General features: G+C 42.0%; 1 protein-coding gene across 2 annotated transcripts in view; it reads right to left on the bottom strand.

Annotated features, from left to right (window-relative positions):
• Positions 1–213: 213 nt before the first annotated feature.
• Positions 214–19,179, bottom strand: part of elfn2b (extracellular leucine-rich repeat and fibronectin type III domain containing 2b) — a 31,073-nt gene continuing 12,107 nt past the window's right edge. The window contains exons 1-3 of one of the 2 annotated variants that reach the window (XM_088357836.1): positions 8,815–8,959; positions 8,099–8,675; positions 214–8,017 (exon numbers count right to left, since the gene is read on the bottom strand). In XM_088357836.1, coding sequence (XP_088213962.1) covers positions 5,516–8,017; positions 8,099–8,437 — 2,841 coding nt within the window. In that variant the 5' untranslated portion in view covers positions 8,438–8,675; positions 8,815–8,959 and the 3' untranslated portion in view covers positions 214–5,515. Of the gene's footprint in view, positions 8,018–8,098; positions 8,676–8,814; positions 8,960–19,179 lie in introns of those variants that run through there. The other variant, XM_088357835.1, reaches the window with a different exon arrangement.

Here is a 19,179-nt window from a genome sequence, read left to right as displayed (position 1 = left end):
AGGCAAGTGAGGGAGAGAACGGCTGAAGGCCAGTCGTCATGCATCATAACTGCCACATTAAAAAAAAACAAAAAAACAAGCAAGTTAAGCACCATATGGATCATATTTAACAATAAATACTCACCCACAACATGGCGCCCAATGTGAAGCGGCACATATAATCTCGCAATTACAAACCTTATTCATTAATCATCGGCAGAAAAACTCCAAACATCGATTTTAATTACAAATTTATTGCAAATATAGAAATAGATCTTTTGTACAGAAATTGCAAAGGGAACATGTCAATACCAGCAACGAATAATACGCCAAAGCAAAATGCACATTTTAGTTTCCAAGTACCACCATTTAAACTTTTTTCTAAATAACACATTTAAGTAAAAATAATGTTTAATGAAATGATGCATTGACAGCCCCCTCTAACTTCATAAATTTAGAAAAGATGAACAAAAGAGGCTCTTGCAAAATCTGTCAGGGCCACTTGACGGCTCACGCACCCAAAAATTCCATAGTTTGATTTCCTTTACGAGTCGAGAATTGTTTTTTCAATTTATATTCTATGTAGGATTATGAGTTCAGGATAAAGAATCCATCCCCGGCAATCTGGGATCATAAAAAAGCAGAATTAATCCGCAGAGTTGCTTACTGTCATCTGCTCTCAGTCCAGCGGGGACCTTTTAATAAGTTGCACTACTCTGGAGGTTAAAGAAATGTCATTTCTGACTTGCAGAATTGGGCCCAGAGCACTAATAAACGTCTGGCTCATGTGATTACGGTGCAATCCCATCCAATTAAAACACGACTCCATAAATTGGATGCCAGATGCTAAATGGCCACATTGACAAGTGGAGTAGCCGTGCGTGGCGGATCCGCATCTCAAACAAGGGGAGGGAAGGAGGCAGGGAGGGAGGGAGGGATTTAGGGAGGGAGGAAAGGCCCATTGGATTGCATCAAACTAGCAATGGCACCAATTCAATAACCAATACATCCAGGCGATGGAATTTGTCCTAAAATGTTACATGATTAATGTTGCAAAAAAGCCAGACTGTTGCCGTTGTTTCGTTGATATATTGAGCGTTAATAAATATTCATTTTATAGTTTGCAACAAAGATGATTGCTGTATTGTGCAAAGGCGAGATCGGAGACAGAAAAGCAATGGCGCACTAATGAGACCACATTCGTGGAAGAGCAAATCACTCAGTCAGTATTTAATCCAATTTGTCTCATATCTCATACTGTCGTCTCGCTTATTTATACTTTTCTGTAAAACACATTTCAGTTTTTTCCCCTTTACATCATAGTCATTATGATCATGTGACTTCCCTTTTTCCTCTATGCTTGTATTGTGTCTTACCTCGGGGATTTTGGAAAAAAAGTCATAAACTATACGATTATTTTTTCTCTCTCGAGCAATATTTTTCATCCTTTTTGTCACTTTTTGCCTAGCAGGCACCACGTAGCCCCACATGGGTAGCCTGAGGGCCTATTCTAAAAATAGCACCAGTGAGACTGTCTATTTTTGTATGCTGCTATTCTCAAGAAAAGAAGTTTTGGGGGGGGGGAGGCAATATACCAGTGAGCAGCATCTACAGCAGTTGATTATAATAATAATAATATATTTAATATTATGGGTGATCTCCATCAGGTGGCCATTGAACATATTCGGGAACTTTGATACAGAAAATTATTCAATGAGCAAATTAGAACCAGATGACGTATTTATCTGAAAAAACAGGATTTTCGAAGCAACCCATGTTAAACAGTTGGCGCAGATTTCAAGAGTTACAACTTTGCAATGTGAAGGGATAGTTTCTCAATATGTTCAGACGTTTATGCGTAAAAAGTAGCAATGTAAATATCAAGTTACACAGAATTTTAAAAAAGCTAAAAAAAAATGCTTATACGTAGAGCCCCTATTATTTTTGTTTCATTGTATGTCCACTCATTGTACACAACAATATACATTTTTTTTGTCACCAAAATGACAGAGAATCATGCAAATATACAACTTTCTTTTACGTAGCACACTATTATAATCTTCCTCTGCTTTTCATTTGTTATAACGTATATCACCGCATGTAATAAAGTCTCAGCACCCTCACATAAGATAAAAAGAAATTGCAGATCAGAAATACATTTAAAAAAAAAAAAAACAATAAAAAATAAACACACAGACAGTGTACCAAGAGCTCAGGCTGAGTATAAAACATCCATAGAAGCATTTTTACATAGATTTTTTTTTTTTAAATGTGTGTACAAAATAACATAAATCACAGATTCTCGAAGTCATTTTGTTCTTTGGAAACCAAAGCCAAAATACAAATACTGTACATGGATGTTTTCACCAAATAGAATCTATTTTTGAATCGTGATAAACATTTGGCGTGGGCACTCCTGAAAAGATTTGGAAATTCAATTTGGAATTTTGGTGCACTTCAGAAGAAACACATTTGAGGCCATGGCCATGGCACACATTCTTTAAATGATGGCACATTGAGTAGCCTGTTCAACTCTACCTTATATATATATATATATTTATTTATTTTTTCTCCAGCATAAAGTGCTTGGCAAATTGAGAGGATGCGTGGGATGTGTTTTCACTGCAAAATGTGAAGAGTGACCAAGAAATCAGTAAAGCCATTTGTCGGGACTTGGAAGTACAACTTCAGAGCAACGTAGCAAAAAAAATAAAAAGACATGCATTTGATTGCAATGCAGTGAACTATCCAGCCCTAATAGATAGTTTCATAAAAAGGGAAAGGAAGATGAAATCATTTGCTGTCAGGCCTAATTAATTTCTGCTTTAGAGTTAAAAGCAAAGTAAAACCCTTTTTTAAGGCTTTCCAGATGGGCTGCTTTTGATTTATTTAAAGCGGGCACTCGCTAGCCAGACCAAGCTTACTTGCTTCTTTCCAAAATCTGACGAGGTCAGTTGGGGTGAATGTTGAAATTTCCACATTATTGTATATTCGCCTTGTGTGTGCCTTCATTGTGCCAAAGACCTTTCTCATTAGAATTGCCTTTCAATAAAATGTTTCTCTTTACTTTGTGTGACTCATTCTGACTCACTGTTGAGGAGCGAGAATGGCATAGGAAGGCTAAAAATAATGAGAAATAATACAACCAATAAAAAAATCCAGTTCACAAAACTCATTTTTTGTTTGTAATCTTGCCTGAAATGTTTTTGGTGATTCAATACGATGCAAAATGATGTCATTACTTATAAGCAATTGTTTTAGAATTATAATTAAGAAAGTGATTGTGCATGAATGGCTAAGTCATTCCCTTGTCTTCAAACACAACGCATCAAAAACTACTCAGCCAAAGAAACGAATCAATTTGGGTTTTATGATTTATGCCAGGAGTTAGTTCACTGATGAAAAAACAATCTCGCTGACAGTGTCAGAAGCGCTCACTGGTAAGTATCGCAAAAACATTCAAAATGAAAAGTCAAATCTTTAAATGTGGAATTGATTGAGCAGAGGAACACATCTGTTTGATTAAAACAGAAAAGTCCTTCATGTAAATGCAAAACATTGACTTTGAATCACAGTAACTTGGCAACTTTTTCACATTGTAGAAGATCCCAAAGTGAATAACTTCCATCGTGTGCAAAAAGAAGGTGGGGCTAATTCAGCGACAGATTAAAAAAAAAAAAAAAAAACAGCATGTTGTCAGGAGAATTTTGAAGACATTTGATAGAATATGAGGACCCATCAAAAGACTTGAATTCCGCTCAAAAACTTTCAGAAAGAGATTCTAATGTATTGAAAATAACAACCGATTGATTTTTGTTTTGTTTTACCAAACAAAGCACATTAGGCAAAAACAAGTCAAATGTTTCAGCTAACACACAAATTATGACGAGTCCTTCCATACCCTTGATAATCACAACAAAAAACAAATGGTGGAAGCGATGAAATTGAAAATTCATTCAGAGCAAAATCTGCTAAGTGGGAACGGCCCTCCTATTAATACTGCATTCCAAAATCCTACTATTCATTTTGACAACAGATTAAAGAAATATGCCAGAAAATGACCTCATAACCAAATTGAGATACTCTACACCAAAAAGTAAAAAAAAAATAATAATAATTTGCTTTCCACTTATGCTCACAGTTAAAGCTATCCCAAGCATCATGGGTCCCTTACAACTCCTACATACAATCAACATGAGGAATTTGTCTAGAAAGACCTGAATTTAGAAATGCCTCTGGAACATATTTGTTTTCAGTATAGCCCTAAATACAAACGCGAGGCAAGGATCACTTCAGTTTTCACATTTGAGGGTAGGAAAATAATAATAATAATAATAATAATAATAATAATAATAATAATGTTTCACAGCGGTTTAGGTAGGCAGATTGGAGATCCCAATCAGATTGTTGCGATGGAATGAAGAAAAAAGTACAAAAAAGAAATCGTGGACGTGGTAGCGGGAGGCACAGGGCTACTTTAGATATTATATCGAGTCCAGATGTATACATAATGTCTGGAAAATAACAAATACTGCTGTTGTTTCATCATATGGAAGGAATTCTACATTTATTAAACAGGATATTCACAAGGATTCATTGAAATCAATCTGGGCATGAAATCTGACAAGGCATGCCGACACCCGCTTACACTGACCACTGTGCACGACACACACGCACGCACACACTGAAGCCATAAGGTGCAAGCCAACACGGCCGTCATCTGATCGCTAACAGCAAAAAATTTAAAAGAACCACAATCTTGGCAGTAAATTGAAATGAGGACCTATCACTTTTCTTATTGGTTCAATTTGAATATGAAAGGCTTTGGAATGTGTTTTGTAAAGTTTGATGGAATTGAACTGAATTGGACTTCCTTCAAATTCATTCTCATTGAAACCGGATCTTTTGATAGGAGCATCAAATTTCATGAGTCAGACCAAAATGTGGTGAACCACCATGTTTCCGACAACGATTTCATATCTGTTGATGTTTTGATGCATGTTCCTCTTTGCGTTGGCATTTATTTGACTTTTTCCTGCGCGGAGGCCGCCGTTCTAATGTCAATACATCGGCCCCGTGGTGACGAAAGGGCGCCGCCATTTGCTTCACATGTGCTCCACTCCAAACGAGCCATCAAAATATCACATTTAGCTCTGATGGGTTCTAAAAACATGGCACTGTGTAAGTACTGTCTAAAAGATCACCAAATGTGACCGCATGAGTATTAGCAGACCGCACAGTCGGCTTTTGTTTCCTGTGACCAGAAACAAAACCTGCAGTTGTAAGAAGAATCCAGAAATGGTGCTACAATGAAAGTGTCAAATAAAAGACTGTAGTGAGTTATCTCTGGTATCCCAGGCACAGTCCGTGCTGGGCGCACAATACTCTATACACTTGAGCATGCCAAGAAAAATAAAAGGCAAACTGTGTCCAACACGTTCCTTCCCTTTAAGAAGTTTCTCCAGCTCAGAAGCAGACGTAAACAAGCTTTCCCCCCCCCCCCCCGCACTCACAATGCTTCTTAGCGCTCCCCAAGTTAAAGCTTCTGCTGCGCCGACACCCCCTTCCAGTAATCCAGGATGTCATGGAGGTCCTCGCCTTTGGCGAATTGCACCTTTTTCCGAAGGGCGTTACCGGCCGTCACGTAGCAGGCCTCGTCGCGCTGGCCTTTACGGTAAGGACGAAAGCGCTCCCAGATCCTCAGTGTGTTCTCTGAGGAGTACTCGGGACTTGAAGAGTAGCCAGAGTAACTGGAATGGTGGCGAGCTGGCGAAAGCTGGGAGTAGGAGGTGGCATCCTTACGGGAGCGGGACAGCGGCTTTAGGAAGGAAACCCTCTGGGCTGGGGAACCCTGATGGGAGCCATCGTAGTACAGAGCTGGGACGGAGTGGCGGTGCTCTGAGCAATGGTAGTCTTGCTGCACCTCCAACTGCTGCTGCTGTTGCTGCTGCTGCTGCTGTTGATGGTAATGGTGCGGATTTTGGTTTTCTTGATGTTGGCCACCAACACCACCACTGTCGCAACCACCGCCACCCCCTCCGGTGCAGCTCATACTCCCCACTAACGGCAGTCTTTCCAGGGGTTCCCCACAGCCCACAGGACTGGCACGCTCTTGGTACTGTTGCTGTTGTTGATTGCAGCTATCCGGACTCCTCGGCTCGGGAACATCCAGGCTGTAGACGCGAGCCCCTCCGCGGTCCCGATCGAGTCCTCCGCGGTCCCGATCGCGTCCCACGGATCCGCAAGAGGCGGTGCTGCTCTGTTTCTTGACGGCGTTTACAATCACCACAGCTGCATCCGCACTCATTTGGCGCTGAATGGGGCGGACGGCATTGGCCGGCGGAGGCGGCCTGTAAGGGGGGCTAACAACGAATCCACCGCCGCTGATCCCCGGGCGCTCAGAAAGTGGGGTATTCAAAGCAGGGAGCGGGGGCGGAGGTGGAATTTTGTTCACTTGGCATGATTCGGTCATCCCTTGAGAAAGAGTTATTAAACCACGAGTAAGAGCGGCGGTGCTGTTTGGGGGCGGGGAGGTCGGGTTGGAGGACGGCATCGAATTGGGAGAGGAGCCCGAAGCCGCGACGGCCGCCGCATCCAGTTTGAGCGCATCGATGCAGTTGTTTATAATCTGATTGACTTTGTCCACCTCCATGGCGATTGTCGAGATCTCCGACGCCGAGCCGTGGCCGTCGTCCGAGTCATCCCCGACTTCGGTGCCATCGTCGTCCCTTAGCTCTTCCCCTCTGATAGCTCCGTGGCCGCTATCTCCGCCGTGCCTCTCCATTCCCGCCCCTCCGCTTCTGATGTCCATGTAGTTTCCTTTACCCGTCATGGCCTCCGAGAAGGCAGTAGCCATTTTTTCGACTTGCGGAATAGAGGACAGTCTGGAGGAACTCGTGTTAGCCGAGTGAAGCATTCCAGAGCTCGAGGACGTGGACATGGGAAGCTTGCCCCCGTGGTGGTGGTGGTGATATTGGTGGTGTTCTCTGGAGTGTTCCTGAAGCTTGTGGACCGCCGCTGGGTCGTTGGCGACTGCCGCCGCCACCTCGGGTCCGTAACGCATTTCCAGTATCGTCTTCTTGACGCAGATGGACTTCTTTTTCTCGTCGTGCATGCGTTTCTTTCGTAAACAGTAATAGACAAAGCCCAAAACTATGAGCATGCCGAACAGACAACCCACAATGGTCATGATGTAGTGTGTGGTGGTTGACGGCGTGGGGAGAATGTGGTTTGGATTTTGAGAACGGGTGGAAAATTGGAGGCACGTGTGGTTATATCGCTGGGAGTTCCGGATGGAGGCCACGCAGAAGGTGTAATTGGTGTGCGGTTTGAGCTTGTTGAGGGTGATCATCTCCTTCTTGTTCTTCAGAGTCATAACATCAGAGACATAAGTGTGGTTGTATTGGGTCAGGATGTACATTTTGCTGAAGGGCCTCGGAATCTGGACGATGAGAGAGGCTGAGGACAAGGACACCTGATGGAGCTTGATGCTGGGAATGAAATTGTTTTCTGTGGACGTGGAAGCGTTGGGTTGGTGGTAAGGTCCAAACATCTCCGGACCCATTCCAGACGGACCATCCGGGTCTGGCGGAAGGGACGTCATCACTCCGCCTATGCAGTGAGAGGATAAAATGTTTTTGGCGTTTCGACCGGCGTGACCGGCGGCGATGGGGCTCAGTAGGGGAAATCCAAACATCTCCCTGGGCGTCTCGCACTGGAGTCGATCGTAGGTGTGGGTGACGTTGTTGAAGGATTCCAGCCAGGTGAGGAAACTATAAAGATCGCAGCCGCAATGGAACGGATTGGCGGCCAGTTCGCACACCATGAGGCGGTTGAGAACGGTGAACGTGGACGGATCGATACGGGCCAGTTTGTTCGACGACAGATCGATGCTGCTAAGGCTGGGGCACTCCCACAACGCATTGCTGGCGATCACCTCGATCAGGTTGTGTTGGAGGAAAAGACATTGCATGCGGCCCAGTCCTCTCATCATACCCTCTGTCAGGTTGGTCAACTTGTTGTAGCCCAGTTGAAGAACCTGAGGAGCACCAAATCAGATGTAAGTGCCGAAATATGATGACCGTATATATTATATTGTCTTTCGTGGCGCGGAACCCACCTGTAGGTTAGCTTGCCCCGAAAAGGCTCCGTCTTCGATGTAGCTGATTTCATTCTTGGTAAGATTGAGGTCCGTGAGGTTGGTAAAGCGGTACATGGAGTTGAAGTGCACCGCTTTCAGCTTGTTCTCATTGAGTCTCAAGTCATGAACCGTGTTGTTGATGTGCTGCGGAATGGTCTCGTACGGCGGCTGGTTCTGACTACAGATCGCCAGCCACACGTAACCTTTGTCCCCTTCGATGAGCCAGCAGTCCCCGTTGACCGTGCCGGGGAAGCGGCTGGCAATTAGGAGGGCGGAAAGAATAACAATGAAAGCCGACTTGCTGGAAAGACTCTCCATGATGGAGATGAAAGGAGATGTTTTTTGTAATCAGGGGGAGGAATGCAGGGGCAGGCACATAGAGAGGAGGGCCAGACAAGAAAGGAGCGATGGTGTCCGTCTCCAAAAGGGCTTTTCAGTCACAGCTTTAGGGCTATCATGCTTGATTAGCAGGTCACCCGGGTTACGTCATATCTTGTTAGGCTGCAGCCGGGGGAGTCGGAGCAGCTTGTCTTCATGCTCTCTCGGGACCTCGGATCTGTAGGGAAAAGATAACAAAAAGTACATACGTTATATAAAGGACATTTATTATTTAAGGCTTCATTTAAAAGGATTTTCATCAAAATTGCATCGGGTGAGTAAAGGAAGGTTATGTGGGTTTATTTCCATGCAAGTACCTTGAAATGAACTCAATGAATGTGATTCGTCTCGATTGATATCATTTTGATCAGTACACTACATATGCGCTGAGACAATTCAACGTTGGCTGCATAAAATCCTCTCCTTACACTTTGATGGAGTTTTGAAAATTCCGCTCCATCCGTTCTCCCTCTGCACATGAAAGACAATTGGAATCAATTAAGTTGAGACCATTTTCATTCAGCACACTGATCTGCTGCTACATGGACCTCGGCTTCCTTTTCACGGCAAAAACTACTAAACATCAAATATTTGCGGTGCATAATTGTTTTCCCCATAGATTATTTGAATCTTCTTTACGCTATGTATAGACTGTCCGATTTCCGAATCTGATCTCCATCGTACATTTAAAAGTATCTAGCATTAGCATTGAACCTAACCTGCATGTTTTCGGAATGTGGTCGCCTGAGATTTAAAGCATTTTATTTGGACTGTCAGTGAGACTTAACCACACACATCAGTATGCACTTTTTGTTACTTTGAATCAGAAGAAAAATGACCCCACAGGCTTTTAGCTATTTATAAGATCCAAAACGGTTCAGTCATTGATTTTTTTTGCAGCTGACAAATGCTTAAGCCTTGAAGTTATTCAGAAGAACGCAATAACCCTAATGACATTTTATAGCACATTTCGAATGCATGAATCTGCGACACAATGATGAGCTTTCACAGCATCCGTGCTCACCCCCTCCCCTTCCTGTTCACATTGAACGCAATGAGGTCATTTCAGCTTTGTTTGCATCGACACGTTCTCCTGCCAATTCCACCTCAGGCCACAGAGCAAAGGACTCAAGAATCCTTCCCCCAAAAAAGGAGCGCATATCGTCTCCACTCAGACATTCTTTGTTTCCTGGCGAATGATGAGCTCTCGCTCTTGCTCTCTCTCTCCCTCTGTCCCCATCTGCATTTCATTTGAATGGCAGTCAAGTGTTTGCATAAGTAGAGGATTAGCAGCCTGTTGCATCATGATATAAATTGCCCACTTGCTGCTTGAATGGACTCATCCGACATATATGGATGGCCATCTCCTCAAATAAAGCCTTTACATGTGCTTCCTCTAACATACTTTCATGTTCCATCACTTTCATGGCACATCCGTCTTTTACCGTCCAGTTAATTTCCTTTATCACACATCAAATAGCCCCTGTGTCTTTCATGCTGTGGAACAGAGTGCAAAACTTTTTTTTTCCCTTTCTTCTGTAAGCTCCAATATCTGACGCAACAGAGAATTGAACTCCTTCATGTCTATTCCGGTCCACGCTCCCTTGAGGTGCTCATCTTCCTGTGTTTTCATGAGCAAACTGGAGGAAATTGGAGGAACAAATAATGGCAAGATTCTGAACAGTCAGAATACCATTTTACGAAAAAAAATCCAAAATCAAAAGTCATTAACATACATTCTCCACACAGCAGGTGTAAATTTGGACACAGTCCACCATTTTAATGATGTGAGATTTATTTGAGGCATGATCTCATTCACTGCCCCACATACTGAAAAGTCACAAGGCTCACATTGGGGAGGGAGGGAGGGAGGGAGGGAGGGAGGGAGGGAGGCAGGAAGCACCACCACATGCAAGTGCCGATTGCATCATTTAAAATATGGGCCATTGACACCACCTGGGAAATAACATTGATCCAGTACTAGTGTCATAAAAGATGTAAAAGTAGGCCCAAAAAAATGGCAAGTTTTACGAAACCGTGCACAATTTTGTTTCATTGCTTAGTGAGCTCCCAGTCATGGAATCGAAGCAGGTCAGTGTTGCCAAAGTGGTTAAAATCTTGGATGAGATGAACAGATGGTACAGAAGGGTAGCACGCTGGCACAATTCCATCCTCTTCTCCACCATGTTTTTTTTCTTTTCAAACCTTCATAGGCCCGGCGACGACAATCAGTGGCGAATGTTCACACTTGTAACTGTCAGATTGTTGTACAAAAAGTACTTGGCAACTTAATCAGCCATCAATCTTCACTCAACATCACTGCTATCTCGTTTTACGCCTCTCCGATAGAAAGGGCCAAAAAAAGTCCTGTTGCGATATCCGTCACATCTTTGAAACTTTCCAAATTGTGAGCTTTAAATAAATAAAGCAGACTTTGACTTTAGTAGCAAGCCTATTTTGTTCTGCCCAGAAGAGATTACTTTGCAGAGTTGGAGGTTAAGTGATTTAATGACTATTTAAGCATCCTCTTGCAATTACAGCATCGGCTTGATGTAAGTGTAAACATTAGGGCGAGCCGGGTCCAAAATCAAAGTGTTATGTATCTGCTCATTAAAGCGGAGCTCACAATGAATTTGTGCGCAACAAATTCCACTGGCTTGTTATTTTAACAAAGTGTCTGCTCAGAATACCACTACAGTATTTTCAAATATTTTGATACGAGCAACAATGAATGTTTTTTTGGTCTGAATCTCATTTCTACATGCACGAATAAGAGTTCTCATTCCAGCCCCACACGTCAACCCTTTTGTTGATCGTCACGCATATCGTATAATTAGCATTGCCAATTAGGAATACTGCTAATGATATCCAACGTTGTTGGCATTCACATCAAATCAGAGCTTGCCTTCCGTTTCATTAGCCTCAATGATGACATTCTCCTCCCCGCATAATAATGAGGTCCCTCGGAAATTGACTGTGACAGGTGTTGAAATTGGAACGTGTCCATATACTGTATTTGCTCCAGCCGCCATCAGCCCAAATGCGAAATGTATTTATAGCAGCCATCTTGTCGTTAGCCGCGTATAGAATCCCGTCACCTTGAGTCGTGTCAAGCGAGAATCAAATTGGATGTGCTTGTCAAAATGCCACGTCCAAACAAAAGGAGATTTGAGTGCCTTCAACAGCAAATTTGCATCTTTCCAATGAAATCACCCTCACACGATTGTTTTTATTTTTAAGCGGGAGTGTGTTACCTTATCAGAAATTCACAAAGAGAAACATAAATACTCATGAAGTAGCAACAAACTGCATATATTATCCTGCCTGGCGTAGATTATGACATAAATTGCGCAATATATTCACAAGAAATGTAAATGAGGTAGAACGTAGCAGGTTTGTGTGCTGTTGCTTGGTTTTTATGAGCCTCCTGACAAAAATAATTCAGAGCATGATTGAACTCTTTAATTAATAAGCAGCATTTAAAATGTGTTTGTTTTTTGAAAAGATGTAAATAAATCCTATAGGTCCTTCGGAAACGATTGAGCTTTCCTTTGTGGCTTTTTAAATACGCCTGTGACATTTCCCCAGGCGTCAACAGTGCCAGCATCCCCGCTGCATTCATTTGAAAATAAACAAAAGACAAATTAAGAAATGGGATTTGAGGTCGTAAAGCAAAGCAAAGATCTGGCAAGGTAAAGATGTTTAATAATAGCCTCTTAAGCGATTTCCTGGTGGTAGGCTTGCTCGATGACACTTGATACGGTATTTACGATTGGTGTCGGCACCCGGTGGTGCTTTCTGCTCCTCGGCTATTATTCTGACCCTCTTCCGTGGAAGCGATTGACTCTCATTGGCTCCATCTTGTCAATGGACCAAAAACTGCCTGAAGAGTAGCACATGCACAAAGATTGGATGATCATTGGAATGGCGTTTTGACCAAAGGAGCTTTGTAATTTGGATCGTGATAAAACAGGACAGACTAATCTGGTTCCTATTACAGAAAGATGAGGATTCCAGCTTCCTTTTGTATCGAGCCAACTCATTTGGCTCGGTCGTTTCTTTTTGCCTCGCAAATGGCTCTTCGGTAAGTGCCACTCGGAGTTTAGTAATGTCCACTCATCGGTAATCCTGATATTTGCGACGGGTCCAATACGATTCATTATATTTATCTTTGTACACGTGCGCCGCTTTGATTCAGCACTACGGCAGCAAAATAAAATGCTTAATGCATTAGCGAGTATGAAGCGGAGCTACTCAGTGGAGGGAAAGTGAGGAGAGATTGACAGGAAAGGAAACAGGTTTTATCCAACTTACAAAAGGGTTCAAGCAATGAAAAGCCGCCAGCAACAGCCAGATGCTATTATATATCGCACTGCTGTCTGTCAATGTCACTCGAGGAGAATCCAGCCAAGAATATGTGGCGAGAGATTCGCTTAAGATACGTTTCCCTCAAGAAGGAATTTAAGGAACGCTTCTTCTGGTGTGCCTACCGCAGCCACCGGAGGCAGTACCATAAAGTCATACAGGTAAACAAAGATGAAAGTGGCTCTTCTTGGTTTTGTTTTTTATATTCACATTGTCACCCTTCTCAAAAAGCATACACGCCTGCGAGTATTGTGATACTGTTTGTCTACATGTATTGCTCCACCCTTTGTGTTCCTTTCCACATTTTTAGCACAGAGATTTTCACTTCAGACCTGTCTATTGTACATAACCACCAATTACAGGCCTGTCGTCGGAAACACAAGTTAACAGGCCGGGGATTTTCCCTTCCTCTTCTCCTCTCGGTGCTCCCCGTGCACTTTTCCTTCCTCCCGACAAGTCATGGCCCTCCATTTACGGCAGTTTGTCTGTAGCTTTCCTTTCCCTCCCTGAGCTCCATCCACTCGGTCCATCTGTCCGTTGTATTATTGTTCCTCTCCACTCCGCCGTGTTCCGTGCCAGCTCCCCCGAGAGCGTGGAGTGTAGTGTAGACAGGTTGAGGTTGTGAGCAAAAGCCCTCTTTCCTTTTCACTTGACACGATGAAACCAACACGGCTGCAGACAGATGAGGCTCCTCTGAGAGTCGAGCGGGCGGGCGGGCGGTCGGGCAGAAGTGCGCTAAAAGCAGCTGTACTACACAAACGCTTACGTCTCCAAGCTCGGTCAAGCTTAAATATACCCATTTGATGTCCCTCTTGCACTTACTGTCTGACTCCATGACACCACTGTGAGGAGAAATTTGCATTTTCAGCCGCTCACCTTGATTCACATCTCTCGGCGAGCGTGAGAAGGAGGTGAATAAATAAGATGTATGTATAAATAAATGAGGAAGATGAGAGCAGAAAAGCAGACGTCAACAAAGGGGCAGCAGAAGTGGTAGAGATGGTGAGGTGTTGCTTTGTTTTTCTTCCCACACCATGCGTCCACTCGCTGCATGACAAATGATCTCAAGCAAGCAAGCGGGAGGTTTTGTTTTCAACGCTTGCTAATTAGTAGCATTACATGTTTTGTCATCTGCATTGTTCTTGTCACAACTGCTGGAATAATTTCCTCCTTATGTTTTGTTCTGTACCTTCATATTTGTCCGCTTGGCTCTGCATCTGTTTTTTTTGTTTGGTTTTTTTTTTTTGGCCGATACCAACATCTGCAGCCGCTCATGCATGACATCTTATCTAATTTCTGGTTGCATTGTGAAGACTTGGGAACGTAATGAAGCGTGACCGAGAAGAGCCCGGAGGATTTACAACTAAAAGAAGCAGAGCCCCTCTGTTAACTCTGAGGTGGCTTCTTTTCAATCAATCCATTCAAGGTGCTGATGTATTGATCAATGGATATTAAAACGTCGTTCAGATTTGGTGACAGGTTGCTCAAAAAAGAAAAGATTCCCCGGATCCGTCAATTGAAAGGCAGCCAAGTGGCTTGGGACTTGCGCTTCCATCACAAACCTGGGAGCAGCTAATGGAATTTTTTTTTTTGCAAAGCTCCAATCAGACGGGATTTACGTCTGCGAGGGAATGCTTTCAAAATTGCGTTGGCTGATCTGCTTTTAATCCAACACAAGTGAATATTGTGCATAATGTTGGCCTTCTGTAGTACTATCAATTATACCCATTCGAAAACTACTGCGTGTTGTTTACGTTTACATTCACAACTTGTGTTACAAATGAAACAACACAAAGAGAAAGACGAGCGAACAAACGTTGTTTAGACTCATGTACAGAAAACAAATTAGTCATTGGATGTCGTATATAATTGTAAGCCAACGCTAAGCGTGTTAGGGAATTGTATTTGAAAGAAATTAATCGGCATTACTGAAGCCAGAGTAAATACGTACACTGGTGAATACGAGCAATGAAATATTTATTAAACATACATGTTCACGTTTACCATATAAATATATGCATGACTTCCTTGTGGTAAGTTGTTTATGCATTTTAGATAGTCTTTCATTTAACCGCATTATTTAAAAAGTACCTGTACAATTATAATGGTTCCAAATCGTCTCATATATATATATATATACATCCATGTAGCGAAAAAACTAATAGGACAACTGCTTTTAAGCTGGCTTGCTCAGACACAAATAGTTTTACATTTGAAAGACCTTCACAAATGATCCCGTGGGTAAAGCTGTGCTCTGAATCAAAGCGCCGGTCGGGCGGCCCGTTTGTCTTCATCATTAGAGGCCTAGCGCCTTTCAATTCTTCTGTCATAGCAACAAGGCCGGAAGCCCAAAAGTAAGATAATTTTTTTTCCCCTTCTTAAACACGCATGTAAACTGAAAAAAACATGAAACGCAGTAGTGGCAAAAAGGGAGGAATGAAATATGCACTGACTGAACAAAGACAGAAGAATGTTTTTATCCTGAAAGTAATAGAGGACATTTTTGAATGAATAGAAAGCACAGTGTGGGAAAGGCGAGGTTAATGAAAAGTCATGAAGTAACCACCACTGAAGTTGTATAAAACATATTTTCTTAATTAAAAAAAAAATACAAATTAAAAGGATGGAAAAAAAAAAAAGTAATAAAATTGCACCTTCCGTTTATGAAACTGACTGCAGTGATGATTGCAGCGAAATTGTCTTTCGCGTCTTTTTCTCAATTAATATCATACAGGAGCTAATTTTAGATTGGAATTGCTGAACATCCACACAGAAGAAGGAAGTTTATTTAGTTGTTTGAGATTTTAAGTTTACTTTTATACAACTAAAACAAACCCCATAAACTAATCAACATGCTCTAAAACCTAGTTGAAAACAAAATAAAATCTAACTATAATGAAAAATGCAAAACCCTAAGGTGGCCATGCTCAGTTTTGGTGGTATGCTGCAATTCCCAACGACAAAATGAGTTCATCAATGACACTTTGATTTTTTTCCACACCTTTTGGAACAGACCAGTGATCTGAATCCAGCTTCTGACAACAAAGAAGAGGAGTTGGGCCACAATCAGTTCCGCCTCTACCAATCAAGGACTGGAATCATTTGTGGGGGGGACACTATTAAGACAATGAATGACCAAGCAATGTTTGTGGCTCATTGTTTGCTCCAAATCCAAGCTTTTTCCACTCCATTTAAGATAAAAAATGTCTTCAGTGATTGAACAAAAGCAGCTAATTACCACTGCCAAGATTTTTTGGTTTTAAAATTGCAGGGTTGCACAAGATAATACTTATTATGTCTGTAAAAACTGAACGAGATGAATGGATGGATGATTAACATTCAAATCCGGAATGGGCTGAGGCATAAAGTTAAGGTACAACTTCAATGGTGGAATTACAATAAAGAAGACGTAGATTATAAATGACGAAATCGTTTTGTTCTGATGGCTTAGTTCAATCCAGCCTGGAAGGCTTAGCTGGTTAATAGAAACTTCACCTCATTATACTGAATGGATAATGTCCTCCGTGCATAGAATTCAATGTCATTTTTTTTTCCTACACATTTATTCATAGATTTGCTCAAACTCTTGTCAACACAACCTTCACATCAGAACATTTCTATTGGAATACAACAAAAAGAATATTCAGGCTTCACATTCTGCCTTCCCATTTTCTCTCTACTAATGTACTTTTTTAATGAAACAGAATTAATTTACACTTGACAGCAGCGTTTGAACATCACAATCAATAATCTACATATTGTGCAATAAAAAAACGTGCCTAGGGCTATGATTACATGACACCCACTTCATATTGATTTGCTTCATTAAAAAAATGAGTCAACAGTGGCTTTAAGTCATGTATTATAATATTAGTGAAGTGGACTGTCTGGGGCCCTGGATGCTCCTCGCTGGCTAGCCCGCGGCTCCAAACAGCAGCGCATCACAACATGGGTCAAGTGAAGCTCGACACTAGTTCAGACAACTCGGTGACACATGCTGACACATGACGCGAGTGCATGCGTGACTCCTGGCTGACCCATCCCGGCCGGCTTACTTGTGACACTCAATTTGAACTATCTGCTTGAAAAGGACTGCCTCATTTGTTCATAATTCAAAAACAATAATACTTGTGCAGTACTTGCATGGTAACATGTGGACTTCGAATTGAATATGTGAACCCCTTATCTGTATGTTTTGACATTTGTTGGGGCGGATGGAAGGGTGGGATCAAAAAAAAAAGAAATCTTTTCCACCGTTAAACTAGGTCATCTTCTGGCTCGAGGCATAAAAAGATTGAAAGAAACGGAGAAAAGCAGGCAAGAAGATGGAGAGCTCTTGAAGAAATTATGAAATATCATACAATGGATGGAAAAGTGGGTAATTGGTTAGCTTCTCGGCTTAGATGGCTCGATGAATAGAAACACGACGACGTTTGAGATGCATGAGAGTGGTCTTAACATGTGTTAGTAAAGAGTTAGTATTCAAGATTATTTGACCTCAAACGGAGATTCAAGTCTAGAAGGAAAATTAACGCTCCTTTTCTTGCCATAGCTTAAGTTGTAATATGTTGATTTAGCCCGATTGCTTAAACAAGCTGTAGCAGTTTGTGGGAAGAAACTGTCAGCAAAAAAATAAATAAAATAAACAGAGTGAGACCAGAAAAAGCAGTTTTGGTTACGGGTCAAAAACGTTCTCCCCATCAGCTCGGAAGCTGCAACACCAAAGTACAAAAAAATAAAAACTGTGAAAAGGTAAAGGAGTTCAAGCAAGCTAAAGAAGGAGAAAAAGATTAAACGAGGATGAAAGGTAGCGCAGGTGGACGAGAGGGGAGCAGCATTAAAGAGGATTGGGAGCACGGGCAGATGAAGCCAGCGAGATGGAGGAGAGATTTAAACATGTAATTAGAAAGGGAGGATCCAAAGGAAGCCAGCCTCGGACAAACGGCGACCGAGAGGAGGATGTATAGTATGCACAGAGGAAACGAGATAAAGACGGCGCCTTCCATCATTCCAAGACCATATCGCACCTTTACAACCTTGTCGACATTCTTCCCAGTGCACACGGCGTATAGGTGATGAACTTAAAGGACTCATATCCGACATGTTCTCCGAGTAAAACACATTGACGCTAAAGTCTCATACAGTGGTGATGAGCTTCACTTAAAATGTCCGGGAGGTATAATTACTTTTCTCCTCGTATCGTATTGTTGACAGCCAAGCTTTCCCAAGTGGCTCATTAAAATTGCTTCTTCCACCCAGATTGAACCGCATAATATCTTATTCTGTTTGTAGTTCAGGGGGAACTTTGAGTTTTCTTTCATTTTTTTAGATTAGAGCTCATGTGACACAAGAAGAATATGCTTCCATTGACCATATTTGGACAACAGCAAAGCAATATCCTGTATGTGGCTAACATTAGATAGGATTCGTTCAGAAGATGAAATTTAGCCAAGAAATCGATTCTCTACTGATTCTAAATAAACTCAACTATAAAAAATCATGAACACAGAGTTCTATACCTCAATATGAAAGTGGTGCTTAAAGCGATTTTTGCAAAAACAGACCTTCTCTGGACTTCTCAGTGCGGCACTAATACAAGTAGTTCTTTGCAGAGGATAAAGAATATATTCTGACTGTTGCTGCATAATTATTATGTTGCTTCACTGTTTGTCATCATTAAAGATTAACACTACTGCCTCAGAGATGCTAATTGTCAGCTATTGTGTTTTGAATTGTATGTTAGCATTAAGCGAGCAGAGTCATTTTGAATTCTCCGTTATACATTTTATTTGAAAGTAACCTTCAGAATTAACATGGCCACAAACAAGCACAAGCCTTTTTGGAAGAATTGTTTGCTTTCTGCTAACAGCTACTTGTAAAGCCAGTTGAGTCACGTGACCCCATAAATATGAACGTACTCCCTGTGCTTGACTGTACAATAGAGGCATAGTGAGGGTCAGTAAAAAAGAAAAAAAAAAAAACCCAATGGGGAAAAAAACTAAATGCGATTCAAGCACTCCACAGAAATTGAGCATCAAGACCTGCAAGACTAATCATGCATCCAGATAGAACTTTTAACCTTGGCCTTGACTTTTCATACACATATTCTAAGCGTATCAGTGAGACGCAACGATGCTTGATTTCAATGAGATGTCCTCCAGCGGAGTGTTGACTAATGCGTAGTTGTGTATGCCAGCTGCCCGACGGCATCAGTGTTGAGATGAGACTTGCCGATGCTTGAGCTTCTTCACAAGAATTATCATCACTTCACAACTCCATCACTCACATCCTCCAGCGTCACACGCAAACACACACAC

Source organism: Syngnathus floridae, chromosome 17, assembly GCF_059516105.1.
Source record: "Syngnathus floridae isolate MCC-2025c chromosome 17, RoL_Sflo_1.0, whole genome shotgun sequence".
Lineage (NCBI taxonomy): Eukaryota > Metazoa > Chordata > Actinopteri > Syngnathiformes > Syngnathidae > Syngnathus > Syngnathus floridae.
This window is presented reverse-complemented; position numbering and strand designations above follow the sequence as displayed.